Source organism: Mustela putorius, unplaced genomic scaffold, assembly GCF_011764305.1.
Source record: "Mustela putorius furo isolate JIRA1106 unplaced genomic scaffold, ASM1176430v1.1 tig00537227_pilon_pilon_pilon, whole genome shotgun sequence".
Classification (NCBI taxonomy): Eukaryota; Metazoa; Chordata; class Mammalia; order Carnivora; family Mustelidae; genus Mustela; species Mustela putorius.
Genome location: NW_025422368.1, coordinates 11,557,793 through 11,579,534, shown reverse-complemented (window position 1 = coordinate 11,579,534; position 21,742 = coordinate 11,557,793). Strand labels below are relative to the sequence as shown.

The 21,742-nt window shown below is 35.9% G+C and overlaps 1 protein-coding gene across 2 annotated transcripts in view; it reads right to left on the bottom strand.

The window, feature by feature from the left end:
• Positions 1-21,742, bottom strand: part of ADAMTS20 (ADAM metallopeptidase with thrombospondin type 1 motif 20) — a 193,499-nt gene that overhangs the window by 17,804 nt on the left and 153,953 nt on the right. For both annotated transcript variants that reach the window (XM_004765562.2, XM_045073142.1), the window contains exon 37: positions 15,964-16,055. In XM_004765562.2, the coding sequence (XP_004765619.1) occupies positions 15,964-16,055 (92 nt within the window). The remainder of the gene's footprint in view (positions 1-15,963; positions 16,056-21,742) is intronic.

The following is a 21,742-nucleotide window of genomic DNA, read 5'->3' as shown; positions in this document are numbered from 1 at the left end:
AGATTTTAATGGTGTGCAGCTAAGAGGAAAGTGGTGACAACTCAATGAGAGCAAAAAACAAAATGGTAGATAAAACTGAATTTAACAGAGAGAATCAAGGAAAGAAACAGCTAAGAATGGCTCCTTTTGAGGTCTTACCTGACCTCAAAGAACCTGCAATACCACCCTGGCCAAAAGGCTCAAATTTAGTTGAATCAGACAATGGAGTAATTTACTCCTCCATGATGTTATTGAAAGAATAGAACAATCATCTAGCAATTAGGTGAAACTAAGAGCTGAACATGGTATCAGTAGATTCAGACCAACTTAAAAACTTAATGGGGAGTTGGGAAAGAGACAGAGATTCCAGCTAAAAACACCATCATTCCAGGAGGATCAGAGTGACTGTGTACATATCCAAGGCTGTGCCCTCCAAGGAGTGATATCAAAGACTACACAGGGAAAACAGAGGTCACTGAAATAGTCCAGCCAAGGAACTAAGCAAATAAATAAGCAAGCAAGAAACAAGACTTTGGTGGGAGGAGCTGAGATTTAGTGTCCATAGCTACTAAAATACATGATCTAAAATTCCCAGTTTTCAACAAAAAACTGAGATATGCAAAGAAACTGGAAAGGATGACTCAGATTTAGGGGGAAAAGGCATTAGAAACTGCCTGTGAGAGGTTTCAGATGTCTGGCTGAGCAGATAAAGACTTCAAAGCAGCTATTATAAATATGTTCAAAGAACTAAAGAAAACCATCTTTTAAAGAAAGGTATGATAATAATGTCTCATCAAATAGAAAATGTCAATATAGAGATAGCAGTTACATTTAGAAAAAGAAGAAAAGGACAATTTCAGAGCTGAAATGTACAATAACCAAAAAGACAAACGTCAGTAGAGGGGCTCAAACAGTAGATTGGAGCAGGCAGAAGAAAGAATTGAACAGATATCAATAATGAAGATGCAATCTGAAGAACAGAGAGAAAAAAGAAGGAAAATGAACGGAGCCTCAGATAAACAGAGAATTTAGGTGCAACCACTAAATGCACCAATGTATGCATAATGGGAATACCAGAAGGAAAGGAGAAAGGAGTAAAGGATATGTTTAAATAAATAATACCTGAAAAATTTCCAAATTTGGTGAAATACGTTAATCTACACTTCTAAGAAACTCAATAGATTTTAAGTTTGGCAGATACACAGAGATCCACATCCAAATATGTGATACTAAAGATAATGAAAGTCAAAGACAAAGAAAATCTGTACATATCAAGAGATAAATGACATAAGAACTCCAATAAGATAAATAGCTACCTTCCATGTTTTTATCTAAAATACAGAAGACAATGGGGTGATATATGTAAAGTACTGAAAAATGAAAACTGTAAGTTGAGAATTTTATAACAACCAAATCGATTTTTCAAGATGAAGGCATTTCCAAATAAACAAAACAGAGAAGATTTGTTTATTAATGGTCCCGTTTTACAAGATACGTTAAAGGAAGCTCTTCAAGCTGAAATCAAGTAATACCAATGGGTCAACCAGGAAATTAAAGAAAGATTGAAAAAATTCATGGAAACAAATGAAAATGAAAACATAACTTTTCAAAATCTTTGGGACACAGCAAAGGTGGTCCTGAGAGGAACGTACATAACAATACAAGCCTTTTTCATGAAATCAAGTAATACTAGACATTAATACAAAACTACCAAATAGTATTTATAAAGGTAATTTTGTAGATAATTATAAAAGATGCTGCAGTTGCACATTTCTTTTCCTTTCTTTCCATAACTTATTTTAAAACAATTGTATAAGCCAATAAATAAATGATTATATTAATGAACTGTAATGTTTATAAAGGTAATATATTTAATAATAATGACAAAAATGGAAGGCAGATGGAAGAAAAGCTGTTTGGGAGTAAGGAAAGGACACCAGCTAATAACTCAAAACCACAGGAAGAAAAGAACCCTAGAAATGTTAACTGTAAAAGTTCACATAAAAACCTATAAATACATAATTTCTCATTATTTCTCTCATATTTTCTAAAAACCATAAAATTATTATAAAAATGTATTGTGGGTTTGCTACATATGTAGATTGTATAACAAACATAACACCACAAAAGGAACAGGAAATAGAGCACATAAAGGAGAAAAGTTTCTATATTTAACTAGAATTAGGTAGTATAAATCTGAAACCAATTCTGATAAGTTAAGATGTATGTTGTAAACTCTCTAGCAGCAATTAAGAAAGCAATTAATGAAAATGCTTTCTTAATTTAGTTAAATTAAAAAAATAATGAAAAATTTATTAAGGAAATTAAAATGCTATATTCAAAAACATTCAGTTGATAAGAAAAGAAAGCAGTAAAGAAGAAATGGAGGATCAAAAACAACAGAAGACATACAGAAAACAAAGTAAAATGGCAAATATAAATCAAGACATATCAATATCATTAAACAACTCATCAAAGGCAGAGATCCAATGAAGTGCCCTCTATAGGAGATACTCTTAAGATCCAAAGATGTAAATAGGCTAAAAGTAAATGGGATAAAATCATATATCATGAATTATCCGTAAGCTGAGTGACCATTCTAATGTCAGATAAATTAGACTTCTAAAACAAACAAAAAAATGCTACTTCAGATAAAGAAGTACATTTTATAATGATAAAAGTATTGATATGTCATGAAATTATGACAACTATAATCATAACCATATATAAAAATTCCAAAGTAGGTAAATAAAACCCAAAGAAAGATTAAAGTGAGAAATAGACAATTCAATAATAATTGCAATGTTTCAGTGAATAGAACAGCTAGGCAGAAGATCAACAAGGAATGGAAAAGCTGAGCAATACTTCAAAACAATTGGGCCTGACAAACATCTATAGAATATTTCATCAACAACAGAATACACATTCTTTCCAAGCAATATTGAACATTTTCCAGAATAGCCATATGCTATGCCATAAGACAAGACTCAATGCATTTAAGAGTATGTATATAGAAAACAAAGTTGTATTTTTCAATCGCAATGGAAAGAACTCAGTGACAGAAGGAAATCTGGGAAATTCATAAATATGTAGGAATCAAACACTACACTGTCAAAGAACCAGTAAGTCAAAGAAGACCTCCCAGGTGATAATGGAAAATACTTTATGATGAATGAAAATGAACACACCACACACCAAAACTCAGAGGATGCAGCAAAATAAATACATAAAAGGAAATTTAAATCAGGAAATGCTTATATTAAAAGAGAAAAAAGACATATCAATAACCTGACCTTCCACCTTAAGACATTGGAAAAAGAGCAAATTAAATCTAAAGCAAGTATAAATAAAGAAATGATAAAGAATAGTCTGAAAATTGATTAAACAAATAAAAAATAGAGAAAAACAACAAAATCAAGAGTTGGTCTCTTTGTTCCTACGTATAACCCAGTGAAGCTAAAGCAGGAGGAATGAGAACATTTGAATAGACCAATTACTGGCAATAAAATGGAATCAATTAAAAACAAAAAAAAACAAAAAACAAAAAACCTTCCCCATAACAAAAGACCAGGACCAGGTAGCTTCACAGGTAAATTCTACCAATATTTTAAGAGTTAAATCCTACCAAATATTGAAAGAGTTAATACCAATTCTTCTCAAACTGTTCCAAAAAATACAAAAGGAAGGAAAGCTTCTAAGCTCATTCTATGAGGCCAGTATCACCCTGATACCAAAAACCAAATGGACAACAAATACACACACACACACACACAGAGAGAGAGAGAGAGAGAGAGAACAAACAATCAATATCTCTGATAAACACAGATGCAAAAATCCTCAACAAAATACTAGCAAACTGAATCCAACAATATGTTAAATAAAAATCATTCACCACAATCAAGTGGGATTTGTTCCCAGGATGCCATGGTGGCTCAATATTCATAAAATAATCAATGTGACACATCAACAAGAGAAAGGATAAAAACCATATGATTATTTTAATAGATGCAGAAAAAGCATTTGACAAAGTACAACATCCACTCATGATTAAAAAAAAAAAAACCCTCTGCAAATTAAGTCTTGAGGGAATATACTTCAACATAATAAAGACCTTATGTGAAAAATCCACAGCCAACATTATACTTAACAGTGAAAATAGAGCTTTTCCCTTAAGACCAGGAATACGACAAGGATGTCCATTCTCACGAAGTCCTAGCCACAGCAATCAGACAACAAAAAGAAATAAAGACATCCAAATTGGTAAGGAAGAAGCAAAACTCTCATTATTTGCAGATGATATGAGACTATAGAAAAGCCTAAATACCCTCCCAAAATATGCTAGAACTGGTAAATGAGTTCAGTAAAGTCATAGGATACAAAATCAATGTACAGAAACTGTTGCATTCCCATATACTAACAATGAAGCAGCAAAGGTGAAATTAAGAAAACAATTCCAATTATGAGTATACCAAAAAAACAATAGAATATCTAGGAATGAACTTAAGCAAAGAGGTAAAAGACCTAAATCCTGGAAACTATAAACATTGAAGACAATACACACTCAAGGGTTGGGAAAAGAAATATTGTTAAAATGTCTATACTACCCAAAGCAATCTACAGACCTAATGCAATCCCTATCAAAATACCAACAGTATTTTTCACAGAACTAGAACAATCTTAAAATTTGTATGAAACCACAAGAAATTTTGAATAGCCAAAGCAATCTTAAGAAAGAGAAACAGAACTGGAGGTATCACAATTCTAGACTTTAAGTTATATCATAAAGCTGTAGGAGTCATAACAGTATGATACTGATGCAAAAAATACATACATCACTAGAACAAAACAGAAAACCTAATTCATTCAGAAATGAACCCAAGATTATATGTTCAATTAATCTTTGACAGAAGAGGAATGGATATTCAATGGTAAAAAAGACAGTCTCTTCAACAAATGGTATTGGGGAGACAGGACAGCTACATGCAAAAGAGTGAAGCTGAACCACTTTCTTGCATCATACACAAAAATAAACTAAAAATGGATTAATTACCTAAATGTGAGACCTGAAACCATAAAAATCCTTGAAGAGAGCCTAGACAGTAGTTTCTCTGACACTGGCCATAGCAACATTTTTCTAGATATGTCTCCTAAGCCAAGAGGAAAAAAAAAAAAGCAAAAATAATTTATTGGGACTATATCAAAATAAAAAGATTCTGCACAGCATAGGAAATAGGAAATAGTCAAGAAAACTAAAAGGCAACCTACTGAATTGGAGAAGGTAATTGCAAATGATGTATCTGATAAAGGGTTAGTATCCAAATCTTAAAAAAAAAAAAAAAAGAACTTATATAGGGGCACCTGGGTGGCTCAGTCAGTTAAGTGTCTTTGGCTCAGGTCATGATGCCAGGGTCCGGGGATTGAGTTCTACATCTGGCTTCCTGCTCAGTGGGAAGTCTGCTTCTCTCTCTCCTCTGCCCCTCCCCGCTGCTCTTCTCTTTCTCAATTTCAAATAAATAAATTCTTAAAAAAAAAAAGAGAGAGAGAACATATAACACAACACCAAAAACTCCAAATAATCCAACTACAAAATGGGCAGAAGACATGAACAGACATTTCTCCGAAGAAGAGGTATAGATGGCCAACAGACACATGAAAAGATGCTAATCATCACTCATCATCAGGGAAATGCAAATCAAAACCATAATGACATATCACCTCATACCTGTCAGAATAGCTAAGATCAACAACAAAAGAAGAAACAGGTGCTGGTGTGAGGACATGGAGAGAAAGGAACCCTTGTGCACTGTTGGTGAAAAGTCAATCTGGTTCAACCATTATGGAAAACAATATGGAGTTTCCTCAAAAAATTAAAAAAAGAACCACCATATGATCCAGTAATCACCTTAGTATGTTTTTAATCCCTAAAATACTAAAAAATTAATTCAAAGGGATACATGCATCCCTATGTTTATTGTAGAATTATTTACGATAGCTAAATTACGGAAGCAGCCCAAATGTTCATCAAGAGATGAATGGATAGCTGGAGAGAGAGAAGATGGTGGAGGAGTAGCAGACTGAGATGACATAAGGTCTCAGGAGTTCAGCTAGACAGTTATCAAACCATTCAGAACACCTACAAACCCAACAGGAGATCGAAGAGAAGAGCAGCAATTCTAGAAACATAAAATCAACCACTTTCTGAAAGGTAGGAGATGTGGAGAAGTGCATCCAAAACGATGGGAAGATAGACCATGGGGGGCCAGGGGTCAGCTCCCAGCAAGCGGTGGAGCAATGAAGCACAACATTCGAACTTTTTAAAAGTCTGCTCCACTGAGGGACATTGCTCCAGAGGCTAAGCGGGGTGGAGCTCTCACAGAAACAGTGTGTTCTCAGGCCCCATGGGGTCACAGAAGGATCGGGGGTGTCTGAGTGTAGCAAAGCTCACAGGCATCAGGGTGGAGACCCCAGCTACAGAGATGGAGTGGAGGAGTGAGCTCTCAGCTCAAGGTTACCTTAAATCATGATCTGAGGCACAGTTAGACCACTGCTCTTCGAGCAAAGACCCCACAAGTGGCAGATCCAGGGAGACTCACCTTCCTTCTCTGGAGGCAGGAATCTGCTGGGTTTGGAGACTCCAAATGCGGCTGTGCACCAGAGACAGAAACGCACAGGCTAGGTGAGCTCAGAGCATGGCTGGAGGCCAGGAAGACAGGAGTGACTGACGGCTTTTCTCCAAAGGCACACTGAGGCATGCCACACCCTGAGGTCTGGGCTCCTCCCAGGCTGGAGATTGGGAGACTGCCATTATCATTCCCATCCTCCAGAGCTCTATGGAAAGCATTCAGGGAACAAAAGCTCCCCAGAGAGAACCTGAGCAGATTACTTAACCCTGCCCCAGGCAAGGGCAGGACACAATTCTGTGGGCAAAGACATTTGAGAATCACTACAACAGGCCCCTCCCCCAAAAGATCAGCAAGAAATCCAGCCAAGACCAAGATCACTGATCAAGGAGAACAGTGTAATTCCAGAGGAGGGGAAAGCAAAGCATAAAATTCATGGCTTCTTCCCCATGATTCTTTAGTCTTGCAAAGTTAATTAATTTATTTTATTTTATTTTTTCTTATTCTAATTTTTCTTAACTTTTCCTCTTTCTTCTTTTAACATTTTAACATTTTTTAACTGGTTTAACTTGACAATACCTTTCTATGAAAAATCTTTTTAAACCTTCATTATTATAGTCATATTTATGACTATTATAGTCATATTATATTACAGTCATATTTATTATAGTCATATTTTTATTTTATTTATTATATTTTTATTATACTCATATTTTATGACTTCATTGTATCTAATTTTATTTTTTGTATACATATGGGGTTTTTTCTTCTAGAAAAATTTGGGATACAATTACTTCTAATAGATCAAAATATAACCTAAATCTAGGACAGGGCTCTGTTCTAGTCTCTGGCTGAGCAAATTCTCTCTACTTCCTTTTTCCTTCTTTTTCCAACCAACTTATATAATCAATTGCTTTTTTAGTATTTTTTTTTATTTTCATCTTTACAGTCATATTCCATCCCTTCATCATGTTTAACCCTTATTTTTGTATATATATATAAGTTTTTCTTTCTTTAAAATTTCAGAAGCTATTTTCTTCTAAGAGACCAAAACAACCAAAATCAAGTGGGTGCCTCTGTTCTATCCACCAGTATAATATATATATATATATATTTTTTTTTTTTAATTAAAAAAATATTTTAACTTCTTTTTACCCCCTTTCTTCTCCTCCTGATTTGGGTTTTTTTCTGATTTGGTTAGCATACATTTTTCTGGGGTCTTTGCCACCCTTTTAGTATTTTATTCTCTTGTTCATATATTCTTATCTGGATAAAATGAAAAGGTGGAAAAACTCGCCACAAAAACAAAACAAAACAAACAAACAAACAAACAAAAAAAAAACAAGAGGCAATACCAAAGGCTAGGGACATAATCAGTATGGACAGTGGTAATATGTCAGATCTAGAGTTCAGAATGATGATTCTCAAGGTGCTATCTAGGCTCGAAAAAGACATGAAAGATATTAGAGAAACCATGTTTGGAGAAATAAAAGCCCTTTCTGGAGAAATAAAAGAACTAAAATATAACCAATCTGAAATAAAAAACCTATTAATGAGATACAATAAAAAAAGGAGGCTCTTACTGTTAGGATAAATGAAGGAGAAGAGAGAATTAGTGATATAGAAGACCAAATGATGGAGAATAAAAAAGCTAAGCTAAAAAGAGACAAACAACTACTGGACCACGAGGGGAAAATTCGAGAGATAAGTGATACCATAAGATGAAACAACATTAAAATAATTGGGTTTCCAGAAGAAGAGAGATGGGGGCAGAAGGTATATTGGAGCTAATTATTATAGAGAATTTTCCTAATATGGCAAATAGAATAAGCATCAAAATCCAGGAGGCACAGAGAACTCCCCTCAAAATCAGTAAGAGTAGGTCCATACCCAGTAATCTAACAGTAAAACTTACCAGTCTTAGTGACAAAGAGAAAATCCTGAAAGCAGCATGGGACAAGTCTGTAATGTACAACAGTAAAAATATTAGATTGACAGCAGACTTATCCACAGAGACCTGGCAGGCCAGAAAGAACTGGCATGATATATTCAGAGCATTAAATAAGAATAATATGCAACCAAGAATACTATATCCAGCTAGGCTGTCACTGAAAATAGAAGGAGAGATAAAAAGTTTCCAGGACAAACAAAAACTAAAAGAATTTGCAAACACCAAACCAGTCTTACAGGATATGTTGAAAGGGGTCCTCTAAGCAAAGAAAAAGCCTAAAAGTAGTAGACCAGAAAGGAACAGAGACAATATGCTGTAACAGTCACATTACAGGCAATATAATGGCACTAAATTAATATCTCTCAATAGTTACCCTGAATGTAAATTGGCTAAATGCCCCAATCAAAAAACACAAGGTATCAGAATGAATAAAAATACAAAACCTATCAATATATACTGTCTACAAGAAACTCATTTTAGACCCACCTCCAGATTTAAAGTGGCAGGGTGGAAAATAATTTACCATGCTAATGGACATCAAAAGAAAGCTGGGGTGGCAATCCTCATATCAGATAAATTAGATAAATATAATAAATATATAAATATTTATATATTTATATATAAATATATATTTATATATAATATATAATAAGAGATGAGGAAGGCACTATATCATACTCAAAGGGGCTGTCCAAAAAGAAGATCTAACAATTTTAAATATCTATGCCCCTAACATAGGAACAGCCAACTATAAAAACCAATTAATAACAAAATCAAAGAAGCACATTGACAATAATACAACAATAGTAGGGGACTTTGAAACCCCTCTCACTGAAATGGGCAGATCATCCAAGCAAAACATCAACAAGGAAATATAGGCCTTAAAGGACACACTGGACCAGATGGACATCACAAATATTTTCAGAACATTCCATCCCAAAGCAACAGAATGTACATTATTCTCTAGTGCACATGGAACATGCTCCAGAATAGATCACATCCTGGGTCATAAATCAGGTCGCAACCAGTATCAAAAGATTGGAATCATTCCCTGCATATTTTCAGATTATAATGCTCTGAAGCTAAAACTCAATCACAAGAGGAAATTTGGAAAGAACCCAAATACATGGAGGCTAAATAGCATCCTTCTAAAGAAAGAATGGGTCAACCAGGAAATTAAAGAAGAATTGAAAAAATGCATGGAAACAAATGATAATGAAAACACAACAGTTCAAATTCTGTGGGACACAGCAAAGGCAGTCCTAAAGAAAGGTCTCAAATATACAACCTAACCCTACACCTAAAGCAGCTGGAGAAAGAACAGCAAAGAAAGCCTAAACCCAGCAGGAGAAGAGAAATCATAAAGATCAGAGCAGAAATCAATGAAATAGAAACCAAAAGAACAGCAGAACAAATCAACGAAACTAGGAGCTGGTTCTTTGAAAGAATTAATAAGATTGATAAACCACTGGCTGGACTCATCAAAAAGAAAATAGAAAGGACCCAAATAAATAAAATCATGAATGAAAGAGGAGAGTCACAACCAACATCAAAGAAATACAAACAATTATAAGAACATAGTATGAGCAACTATAGGGCAGCAAATTCGACAATCTGAAAGAAATGGATGCATTCCTGGAGACGTATAACTACCACAACTGAACCAGGAAGAGATAGAAAACCTGAACAGACTCATAACCAGTAAGGAGATTGAAGCAGTCATCAAAAATCTCCCAATAAACAAGAGCCCAGGGCCAGATGTCTTCTCAGGGGAATTCTACCAAACATTTAAAGAAGAATTAATTCCTATTCTCCTGAAATTGTTCCAAAAAATAGAAATGGAAGGAGGACTCCCAAACTCATTTTATGAGGCCAGCATTACCTTGATCCCAAAACCAGACAAAGACCCCATCAAATAGAAGAATTACAGGGGCACCTGGGTGGCTTAGTGGGTTAAGGCCTTTCCCTTCAGCTCAGATCATGATTCCAGGGTCCTGGGATCGAGCCCTACATTGGCCTCTCCGCTCATGGGGAGGCTGCTTCCTCCTCTCTCTCTGCCTGCCTCTCTGCCTACCTGTGATCTGTATCTGTTGAATGGATGAATAGAATCTGAAGAAGAAGAAGAAGGAGGAGGAGGAGGAGGAGGAGAAGAAGAAGAAGAAGGAGAAGGAGGAGGAGAATTATTACAGACCAATATCCTTGATGAACACAGATGCAAAAATTCTCACCAAAATACTAGCCAATAGGATCCAACAGTACATTAAAAGGATGATTCACCACAACCAAGTGGGATTTATTCCAGGGCTGCAAGGTTGGTTCAACAACCACAAATCAATCAAGGTGACACAATACGTTAATAAAAGAAAGAACAAGAACCATATGATACTCTAAATACATGCTGAAAAAGCATTTGACAAAGTACAGGATCCTTTCTTGATCAAAACTCTTCACAGTGGAGGGATAGAGGGTACACACCTTAATATCATCAAAGCCATCTATGAAAAACCCACAATGAATATCATTCGCAAGGGGGAAAATCTGAGATCTTTTCCCCTAAAGTCAAGAACACTGCAGAGATGTGCACTATCACCACTGCTATTCAACATAGTACTAGAAGCCCTAGCCTCAGCAATCAGACAACAAAAAGAAATAAAAGGCATCCAAATTGGCAAAGAAGTCATCAAACTCTCACTCCTTGCAGGTGATATGATACTTTATGTGGAAAAACCAAAAGACTCCACTCCAAAGCTGCTAGAACTTGTACAGGAATTCAGTAAAGTGTCAGATTATAAAATCAAGGCCCAGAAATCAGTTGCATTTCAATATAACAACAGCAAGACAGAAGAAAGAGAAATTAAGGATTCAATCCCATTTACAATTGCACCCAAAACCATAAGATACCTAGGAATAAACCTAACCAAAGAGACAAATCATCTGTACTCAGAAAACTATAAAGTACTCATGAAAGAAATGGAGGAAGACACAAAGAAACGGGAAATGTTCCATGCTCATGGATTGGAAGAATAAATATTGTGAAAATGTCTATGCTACCTAAAGCAATCTACACGTTTAATGCAATCCCTATCAATATCCCATCAATTTTTTTCAAAGAAATGGAACAAGTAATTTTAAAATTTATATGGAACCAGAAGAAACCTCAAGTAGCCAGAGCAATGTTGAAAAAGAAAACCAAAGTTGGTGGCATCCCAATTCCGGACTTCAAGCTCTATTACAAAGCTGTCATCATCAAGACAGTATGGTACTGGCACAAAAACAGACACACAGATCAATGGAACAGAACAGAGAGCCCAGAAATGCACCCTCAACACTATGGTCAACTAATCTTTGACAAAGCAGGAAAGAATGTCCAATGGAAAAAAGACAGTCTCTTGAACAAATGGTGTTGGGAAGATTGGACAACCACAGGCAGAAAAATGAAACTGGACCATTTCCTTACACCTCACACAAAAACAGAATCCAAATGGATGAAAGACTTCAATGTGAGAAAGGAATCCATCCAAATCCTTGAGGAGAACACAGGCAGCAACCTCTTCAACCTCAGCAGCAGCAACTTCTTCCTAGGAACATCGCCAACGTCAAGGGAAACAAGGGCAACAATGAACTATTGGGACTTCATCAAGATCAAAAGCTTTTGCACAGCAAAGGAAACAGTCAACAAAACCAAAAGACAACTGACAGAATGGGAGAGGATATTTGCAAATGACATATCAGATAAAGGGCTAGTATCCAAAATCTATAATGAACTTATCAAACTCAACACCCAAACAAACGATCAACACCCAAACAAATGATCCAATCAAGAAATGGGCAGATGACATGAACAGACATTTCTGCAAAGAAGACATCCAGATGGCCAACAGACACATGAGAAAGTGCTCCACATTACTTGGCATCAGAGAAATACAAATCAAAACCACAATGAGATACCACTTCATGCCAATCAGAATGGCTAAAGTTAACAAGTCAGGAAATGAGAGATGCTGGCGAAGATGCAGAGAAAGAGTAACCCTCCTACACTGTTGGTGGGAAAGCAAGCTTGTGCAGTCACTATGAAAAACAGCATGGAGTTTCCTCAAAAAATTGAAAATAGAGCTACCCTACAACCCAGCAATTGCATTACTGGGTATTTACCCTAAAGATACAAATGTAGTGATCTGAAGGGGCGTGTGCACCCAAATGTTTATAGCAGCAATGTTTACAATAGTCAAACTATGGAAAGAACCTCGATGTCCATCAGCAGATGAATGGATAAAGAAGATGAGATATATATATATATACACATATATATGTATATATATATATCTCATGTGTGTGTATACACATACATATATATATATGTGTATATATATATACAATCATTTGATTGATTGTATATATATTTGACAAGATTTCATTTCTTTTGATGGCTGCATAGTATTCCATTGTGTGTGTATATATGTGTGTGTGTATACACTCACACACACACACAATGGAATACTATGCAGCCATCAAAAGAAATGAAATCTTGCCATTTGCAAAGACATGGATGGAACTAGACTGTATTATGCTGAGTGAAATAAGTCAATTGGAGAAAGACAACTATCATATGATCTCCCTGATATGAGGAAGTGGAGATGCAATGGGGAGGTGTTGGTGGGTAGGAAAAGAATAAATGAAACAAGATGGGATCGGGCGGGAGACAAACCATAAGAGACTTTTAATCTCACAAAGCAAACTGAAGGTTGCCGGGGGTGAGGGGGGTATGCAGAGGGTGGTGGGGTTATGGACATCAGGGAGGAAATGTGTTATGATGAATGGTGTGAAGTGTATAAGCGTGATGATTTACAGACCTGTACCCCTGGGGCTAACAATGAGACAAATGGATAAAGAGGAAGTTGTGTACATAAACATATAACACCGTGGAATATTATGCAGCCATAAAAAGAATAAACTCTTGTCATTTACAACAACATGGATAGATCCAGAGAGTATAATGCTGAGTGAAATAAGTCAGAAAGAAATTAATATGGTTTTATGCATATGTGGAATTTAAGAAACAAAGGAAAAAAGAAACAAACAGAAAAAGAGGCTTTTAACTATAGAGAACAAACTGATGGTTACCAGAGGGGAGTTCGGTGGGGACAATGGGTGAAATAGGTGATGGGAATTAAAGAAAACATTTCTCATCATGAACACTGGGTAATGTATAGAATTGTTGAATCACTATATTGTACACCTGAAAAATAATACTGTAAGTTAACTATACTGGAATTAAAATGTGATAAAAAGAAAAAGAAGAATTAATTCTTCACAAACTCTTCCAAGAAAGTAAAAGAGGAGGGAATACTTCCCAATTCACTTTATAAGGCTGACATTTCCCTGATATCAAAACTGGAATATGGACCTCACAAGAAAATGATTAGGTCAGTTGTCTTTTATGAAAATAGATGAGAAATTCCCAACAAATCAAGTCAAATCTAGCAACATATAAAAAGAATGATACTACCTGGCCAAATGGGATTTCTCCTAGGAATGCAAGGTTGTTTCAACATACAATAGTCAACCAGTGTGATACACCGTATCACTACAGTAATGGACAAGAGCCTCAGGATCACCTCAGCATATGCAGAAACATTTCAAAAACCAACACCCTTTCATGATAAAACCACTTAAATTAGGACTAGAAGGGCACTTCCTTAACTTGACTAAGGCATCTATAACATTCACAGCTAACACGCTTAATGATGGACTGAATGTTTTCCCCCTAAAACCAGGAATAAAACAAGTGTATCTACTCTCATCATTTTTTTTTTCTCTCATCACTTTAACATTGCTCTAGAAGTTTTAGACAGGGTAATGAGGCAAGATAAAGAAATAAACAGCATCCATATTGCCAAGGAGGAATTAAAACTATGTTTATTTGTAGATGACATCACAGTGTATATAGAAAGTCCCAAAGAATCCTGTAAAAAAAAAACTACTATAACTAATAAATTAGTTAAACAGGGTTTCAGGATACAAGACCAATTTATAAAAACTACAGGCAAAAATTAGTGATTTATTGGGTTCCACATCTGGGAGATTTTTTACTGGACAACTCTCTCTTGTCAGAAACCTTCTTTATCTTGAGCTGGAATCTGTTACTCTATTAATGCCTCCTGGAATAACACACTGACCTCATTCCTCTTTCATGGAGCTCTTTAAATAGTTAAAGATAGTTACCATAACTTCACATTCTTTTCTTAGTTACCTTCATTTTCCTTGTGTGACATGATTTAAATGCTCTTTTCCCCCCGCCCTGGTTTTTGCCTCCTACTCCTATATAGATTAAAAGTTACCCTTTTCAAACAGAAATTTAAAATATTTTGGTGTTAATATTATGTTTAGATACTTTATGATCATATGGGGTGGTTTAGAAATTACTCCACAATCTACATGAGTCATATTGAACTCATGATGGATGAATAAAACACCAAGGTCTTTTTCATATAACATCACCAGCTTCTATTTGCATTTCTGGACCTAAAATTTATAAATTCATTCCAGTTAATTTTTTTCTTATTCATTTGAGCCCATAGTTCTAATGCATTTGGTCTCCTTTAAGTATCTTTGTATAGTATAGAAAATGCCCTCTCTTTTCGACATAAGCATGACTTCTCTGTCACATGATGAAAATAGTGAATGGGAAATCCCAAGAGAGGGCTCTGGCAAACCATCAGCTACTTCTCTTGAGAATATCAATATTATAATTATTACTTCTTACACATGATGTTTCAATTAGTGATGAATCTTCCTAACCATGCCAAATTAATCTAGCTTACATGTCTCCATCTTATAATGCTGATGTTCACATAGACTTTATAAAATCTCTTGATGAGAGTAAATTTCTCCTAGAAAGCACACTCTATACTGGAAATCACAGAGATGGCCTAAAGGCTGTGTGCAGAGAATTCTGAAAATAAAATAAAGCAAGAGCAAAGTCATGGAAACACACTATTTCACAAATAACAGTTATTCTGACACTGGTATGGACTCAGACAGCTGATATAACCAATGCTAGCAGCCGTGTATGGAGGCCACATGCTTGTGATCCATTCCTTCACTTTGTTATGTACAACCATTTGTTTCCAGGGACCAGCTGGAGAGATTAAAAATGAAAATGCATGGTGGAAGGAAAAATAGGCTCTGAACAATTTGCAATCTGTGTTACTGCACCTTTCAAACAAACCTAAAATTGGCAGAGATGTTTTTCCCCCCAAAATTTATCTATAATCTTTGACATAAAATTCCATATAGGAAATTTACATTTTTCTATTTACTTATGCCTTTTGCAATATTCTGGTCAAGAAAATTCGGAGAAACAGTATCCATTTTTTTTCCACAGTGAGAGAAAAATAAACAAATATGAAATACCTGTGGGCATCTGGCAGCACTATAGCAATCTCCAGCTGTGGCAAATGGCACTGCTTTTCCAAATATTGTTTGGGCAAAAAGAAGATCTGTGACTAAAAAAAATAAATGAAACTTTTTAGCACTGAAGAGTTGCATATTTTCCAATCTTCACTGCAAAACATACAGTCTTTATATTATATTCTTAAATATATTTATATAATTAATTCTAAATTTTAAGTGAAAATGTTATGCAATTACAGTACACATCAGGTTTTTGATAAATGATTTTTAATACAAAAATGTTTATCTCAAAAGTTGCCCTATAAATCACAGGTACATGTATAAATTAATCGAGGTTTTAAGAAAATAAATACATTGTTATATTTTACATTATAGGGAATATCTAAAATAAAGTGGGGTCAGGAGCAAATTATAGAAGGAAAAACATTGAAGGTTAATATATCATGACAAAGCCACACATGAGTGCTTATAGACCATATATGTGATGTGTATATATGAATTCATTTAGGCAACTCAAAAACAAAAGCATCCAACTAAAATATTTGCTATTTTGATTTCTAATATTACTGCATTATATTGCTATTTTTTTTTGAACCTTACTTTTGCCAACATCATTAGCAAAATTTCCCAACTGGCAATAATGCTGGAGATTCTATATGAAGTATCAAAAATAGAGACATAGGCTCAAATACAGGTTGGAAGGAACCCTAAAAGTCAACTGGTCCATTAACTTATTCATGCTTGAATCAAATAATAATCTAACCAACAATCTTCTAGTCAGGGGCTCTCACCTCCGCTAATGTTGTTTCAAATCAATTCACCTTTCAACAAGACTGAAAGATCACTGCATGTCCCCATGATGACACCAGTTGCCTACAGGTAATCGTCAAAGGTAGCATTCCTAGAAATATCATATCACCAAGGACACATTTTCAAGACTAGGAGGCTTTCAGTTATGTGCCAGAGTCGCCTTGTACCAAATCCCGAGAACCAGCTGGGTGTGTCTCTTTCAACATCATGTACAAAAAGCTCGTGTTTATAGCTTGAAGTTGGCATGGTGAGGATATATATAACCAGGGACATTGGTAAATGCTATAAGTCAGACTTTGTCTCCTGGTTGTTAAATGCTGGTTGTTAAACAAGTATCCACACATCACTGCTTCCACTGGAATTTATGGATTAGGCTAAGGCAGAGCAGACAGAAATTTCAAGTCAAGCATCCTTTGCTACTATCTCCCCCATCATTACCTGGATACCCCACAGATAGCTCTAACTCAACACCCCCAAACTAAATGCATTATCTTTTTCTCCAAACTTATTTCCTCTGCTGTATTTCCATCTCACTGAACTATGTCACCATCCGCCCTGTTATTTTGGAAAACTTTCCAAATATTTTATGTTGCTAATCCCCATGTTCCTTCTGTCTGAAATCTAACAGAGTGTACCTCTTTAATATTCTCCCTATTCTGAACCATACCCCTATTTTAAGGCCACATCATTTTCTATCTGGATTATTATATTAACTTCTTAACTACGTTCGTGGATACCAAGTCTCGTCCTTCTGCTGAAACTTTCCCCCAGTGGTTCTCATAACTTATAAAATCAACTGTGTAGTTAGTACACATTGTTCTTAATGATCTGCTCTCTGGGAAATTCTTTAACAAGCTGTCATCTCCCAACCTTCATTTATGTTTAGAGAAAAATGGGCTTTTTATTTTTTTATTTTATTTTTATTTTTTGACTTTTAATTTTTTATTTTTTTATAAACATATATTTTTATCCCCAGGGGTACAGGTCTGTGAATGGGATTATGGGCTTTTTATTTTTTAATGTAACCAAGATGATTCACCTTTCCAGGCTTCTGTTCATGCTGGTCCCTTCTCCTGAAACTACTTTTCTCTACTTCAGTTAATTCAAATTTATCTTCAAGATTTCCTCAAGACAGTTTCTTGAGGAAAGTTAAAGACTTTTTACTCAACAAATATTTATTTAGAATCTATTTTGAATACGATATTATTTTAAGTACTCTAAGAACACATCAGTGGAAGGAGAAGAGGCTAATGGAATCTGAATCTTACCAGAGTGAGACAGGTAATAAAGTAAATATTACATTATATTAGGGGTGGTACTTGAAAAAAAAAACAGTTAAAAGAAAGAGAGAAGAAGGGATTTTAGGAGTGGAGAGTGTTACAATACTGAATTGTAGGAATACTACAATTTTAGTAGGCATAATAATCCAGGGGAAAATGGTGTGGATTCAGATGAAGGTGGTAGCAGTGAGGTAGTGAGAAAGTGATATTTGGTGTCACCTATAGATATTTTTAGATATTTAAGATATCTTATAGCTTAGACTGCCCCAACAAACCACCATGAGCTGTGGCTTAACCAACATAAATACATTTCCCTAACATCTGGAGTCTGGAAGGGGGAAATCACTGGGTCAGTATGGTCATGTTCTGGTGAGGGTTCTCTTCTGGCTTGCAGATGGTCATCCTCCTCACTGTGTCCTCTTTTGGCAGAGAGAGCTCTAGTGTCTTTTCCTCTTTTTATAAGGGCATTAATCCCATCATGAAAGTCCAACCTTCATGATCATACCTAAACCTAATTATCTCCCCATAGCCAAATATCATCACATTGGAGATTAGGGCTTTATCATATGAATGTTGGGAGACTTGATTCAGTCCATAGTAACATGTATGTTAGAGCTTCACCTCACAGAATTTGATGATGGACTGCATGTTGGTGTGAGAGAAATGGAGGAGCTAAGATGTTGCTAGATTTTAGCTGGAGTATCTAGATTATATATGCCATTTCTTGAAATAATAAAAATTTGAGATAGGGGGCGCCTGGGTGGCTCAGTGGGTTAGGCCGCTGCCTTCGGCTCAGGTCATGATCTCAGGGTCCTGGGATCGAGTCCCGCATTGGGCTTTCTGCTCAGCAGGGAGCCTGCTTCCCTCTCTCTCTCTCTGCCTGCCTCTCCATCTACTTGTGATTTCTCTCTGTCAAATAAAAAAAAAAATTAAAAAAAATTTTGAGATAGGAAGAGAGGCTATTGGAAGACATACTGAAAGTAGTTGGGGATTTATTGAATTTGATATGCCGATGAGACTTTCATGTGGATTTGCTAGTCAAGAGCTAGATATTGGAGTTTAGAGGAATAATCCAAATTGGAGATATATATTTGGGTACATCATTTGAAATCTGTAAGTAGAATGAGATTCCCAAAGGGATCACTGTGTCCCAAAGCTCTTCAACATTCAGTGTTATGGAAGATTAAGAGTAAACAGTCGAGCTGAGAAACCGTGAGAAAGACAGGAGAAAGTGGCCAGGACGGGAATCAAGTAAGATGAAAACCAAGTACCTGTCATTTGGATTTCGAGAAATGGAGGTAGAATCAGTAGTTTAAGAGGGAAAGGAAAGTTTGCTGAGGGAATGTTCTCGAATAGGTACGAAGTGATGAAACTGAAGCACGAAAGAGGGCAGCCTTAGGTGGGAGGGGAAATCGTTCACCCACAGTAAGCAGGAGAGAAGGAAAAGTCTATAGGTAAAAGTTTGGGAAGTTTGTAAATGGGGTGATGTGGTAGGTTGTGGAAAAGCTCTTCCTAGTTTTTATTTTCTCATGAGATAGGAAGCAAGATCATCAGCAATGAGTAGACAAAGTGGAAGTGTTGGAAATTTTAGAAATTTTAAACTAAAGGAGAAGATGTTAGGCATTTAAGGATGTGGGGGTGGAAATGAACTAGTGAAGGGCAACAGGATTACTCAAACAGCATGTAACTTAGTAGTAATGCGTTAAAGGGGAGATCAGTCAGAAGGGCAGTATATAGGGGGCCACACTCATGTTGCATGTTGCAACTGGATCACAGGGGAAATGTTTAATCAGGACTGGGTTTTCGTCATCCAAACTGGAAGAAAAAAAAGAGAGATCAGGGAGTTGAAAATGTATTGTATTGTATTGTATTGTATTGATTTGACATTGTATTCTCAGGGCCCAGCCAAATGCCAGGCAAATGGTAGAGTTGTTTGATAAAATGACGAAGGAAGTTGAGGGAAATTGGAAGGGGAGGTGAACCATGAGAGACTATGGGCTCTGAAAAACAATCTGAGGACTTTGAAAAGGTGGGGGGTGGGGGGTTGGGGGAACCAGGTGGTGGGTATTAGAGAGGGCACGGATTGCATGGAGCACTGGGTGTGGTGCAAATGAATACTGTTACGCTGAAAAGAAATTTTTAAAAAAGGTATATAACAGCTTAATAAACAGCAAATAAGTTACCAAGTTCCCCCTATGTACTTAGCAATATTACAACATACAGTATTAAATAACAACCAGCATTTACTGAGCATTTCCCATATGCAAGGCACTTACTAGGTATGTTACTAGTATTATCTTTTAATCCTCACCAAAAAGGAAAAAAAAGGAAACAAAGAAGAAAGGAAAAACACCTGAGAGGCAGCTTTTCACTTTATAGAGGAGGAAATTTGGGCTTAAAGATATATTTCCAAGGTCATGCAACTGGTAAATGGATGCGAAGAATTTACTCCCAGTCTAACTCCAGAGTCGTAAACATAACAGTGAAATGCTTCCCCAGTGCAGTAACAGTGGGTGTTCAGTAAATTATAATTCATCATCATGTGACTGTGATATAGAGATTATGTACTCATGCATTCTATGTCTCAATAATTATTTTGTTTCTTTCTATAGTCTATGCACCATACTAGGTACTGGTGATTCAATTGCAATTTAGAGTGTCTGCTTCCAAAATGAACTTCTTTGCCTTTTCCTATAGGTATGCAAGTTCTAGGATGGAAGGTTGCCTTATGTTCTGTGTATATTAGGTTCTGTAAATATGTTTTGATTTTACTAAATCTCTGAATTACTTCCTAGAAAGGCAGCAGGTACAGAAGCTGGGATCTGTGGGTGGGACTTTATCCCTCAACACCAATTACTAACTGTATGAATTCAGACAAGTCATTTAACTTTATAAGTACCTCTGAATTTCATCACTAGCAATAGTGTGAGGCAATTCTGCCTTAACTAGTACAGAATTATAAAAAAGATCAAATGAGACAATTTATGGGAAAATACTTGACAAATTGTGAGAAGAAATTAATGTTAGTTATTACCTTAAGCCCTGCAAAAGGCTTATACAATTATGTTGAGGATATTAACTTCCTTGTCCCTAATGTAATTGGGGATTTTAAGGTAGAGTCTTATATCTTAGAAGGGAAGCATCTTATCACTGTTTTTACGACTACATTTTTATTAAGGGTCCCCATGGCTCATGCTATTGCAAAGGAATTATGTACCTATTAAGATCTTTTTAAAAAATTAAGTAATTATTGCACAATGCTAGGCCCTTCTCTATACCCTGGCTATCACATATGTCAGAATATTGTTAGAATATCATTAGCAAATAGAGATTTTCTGTTTTAGAGATTTGGTACTTACTTTTATTTTTTCTTTTTTTTTTTTTTTTATTTTTTTTTTTTATTTATTTATTTGACAGAGAGAGATCACAAGTAGGCAGAGAGGCAGGCAGAGAGAGAGAGGAGGAAGCAGGCTCCCTGCTGAGCAGAGAGCCTGATGCGGGACTCGATCCCAGGACCCTGAGATCATGACCTGAGCCGAAGGCAGCGGCTTAACCCACTGAGCCACCCAGGCGCCCTATTTTTTCTTTTTAAAGATTGTATTTTTCAGAGAGCGAGAGAGAACAAGTAGGGAGAATGGCAGGCAGAGGGAGAAGCAGGCTCCCCACTGAGCAAGGAGCCCGATGTGGGA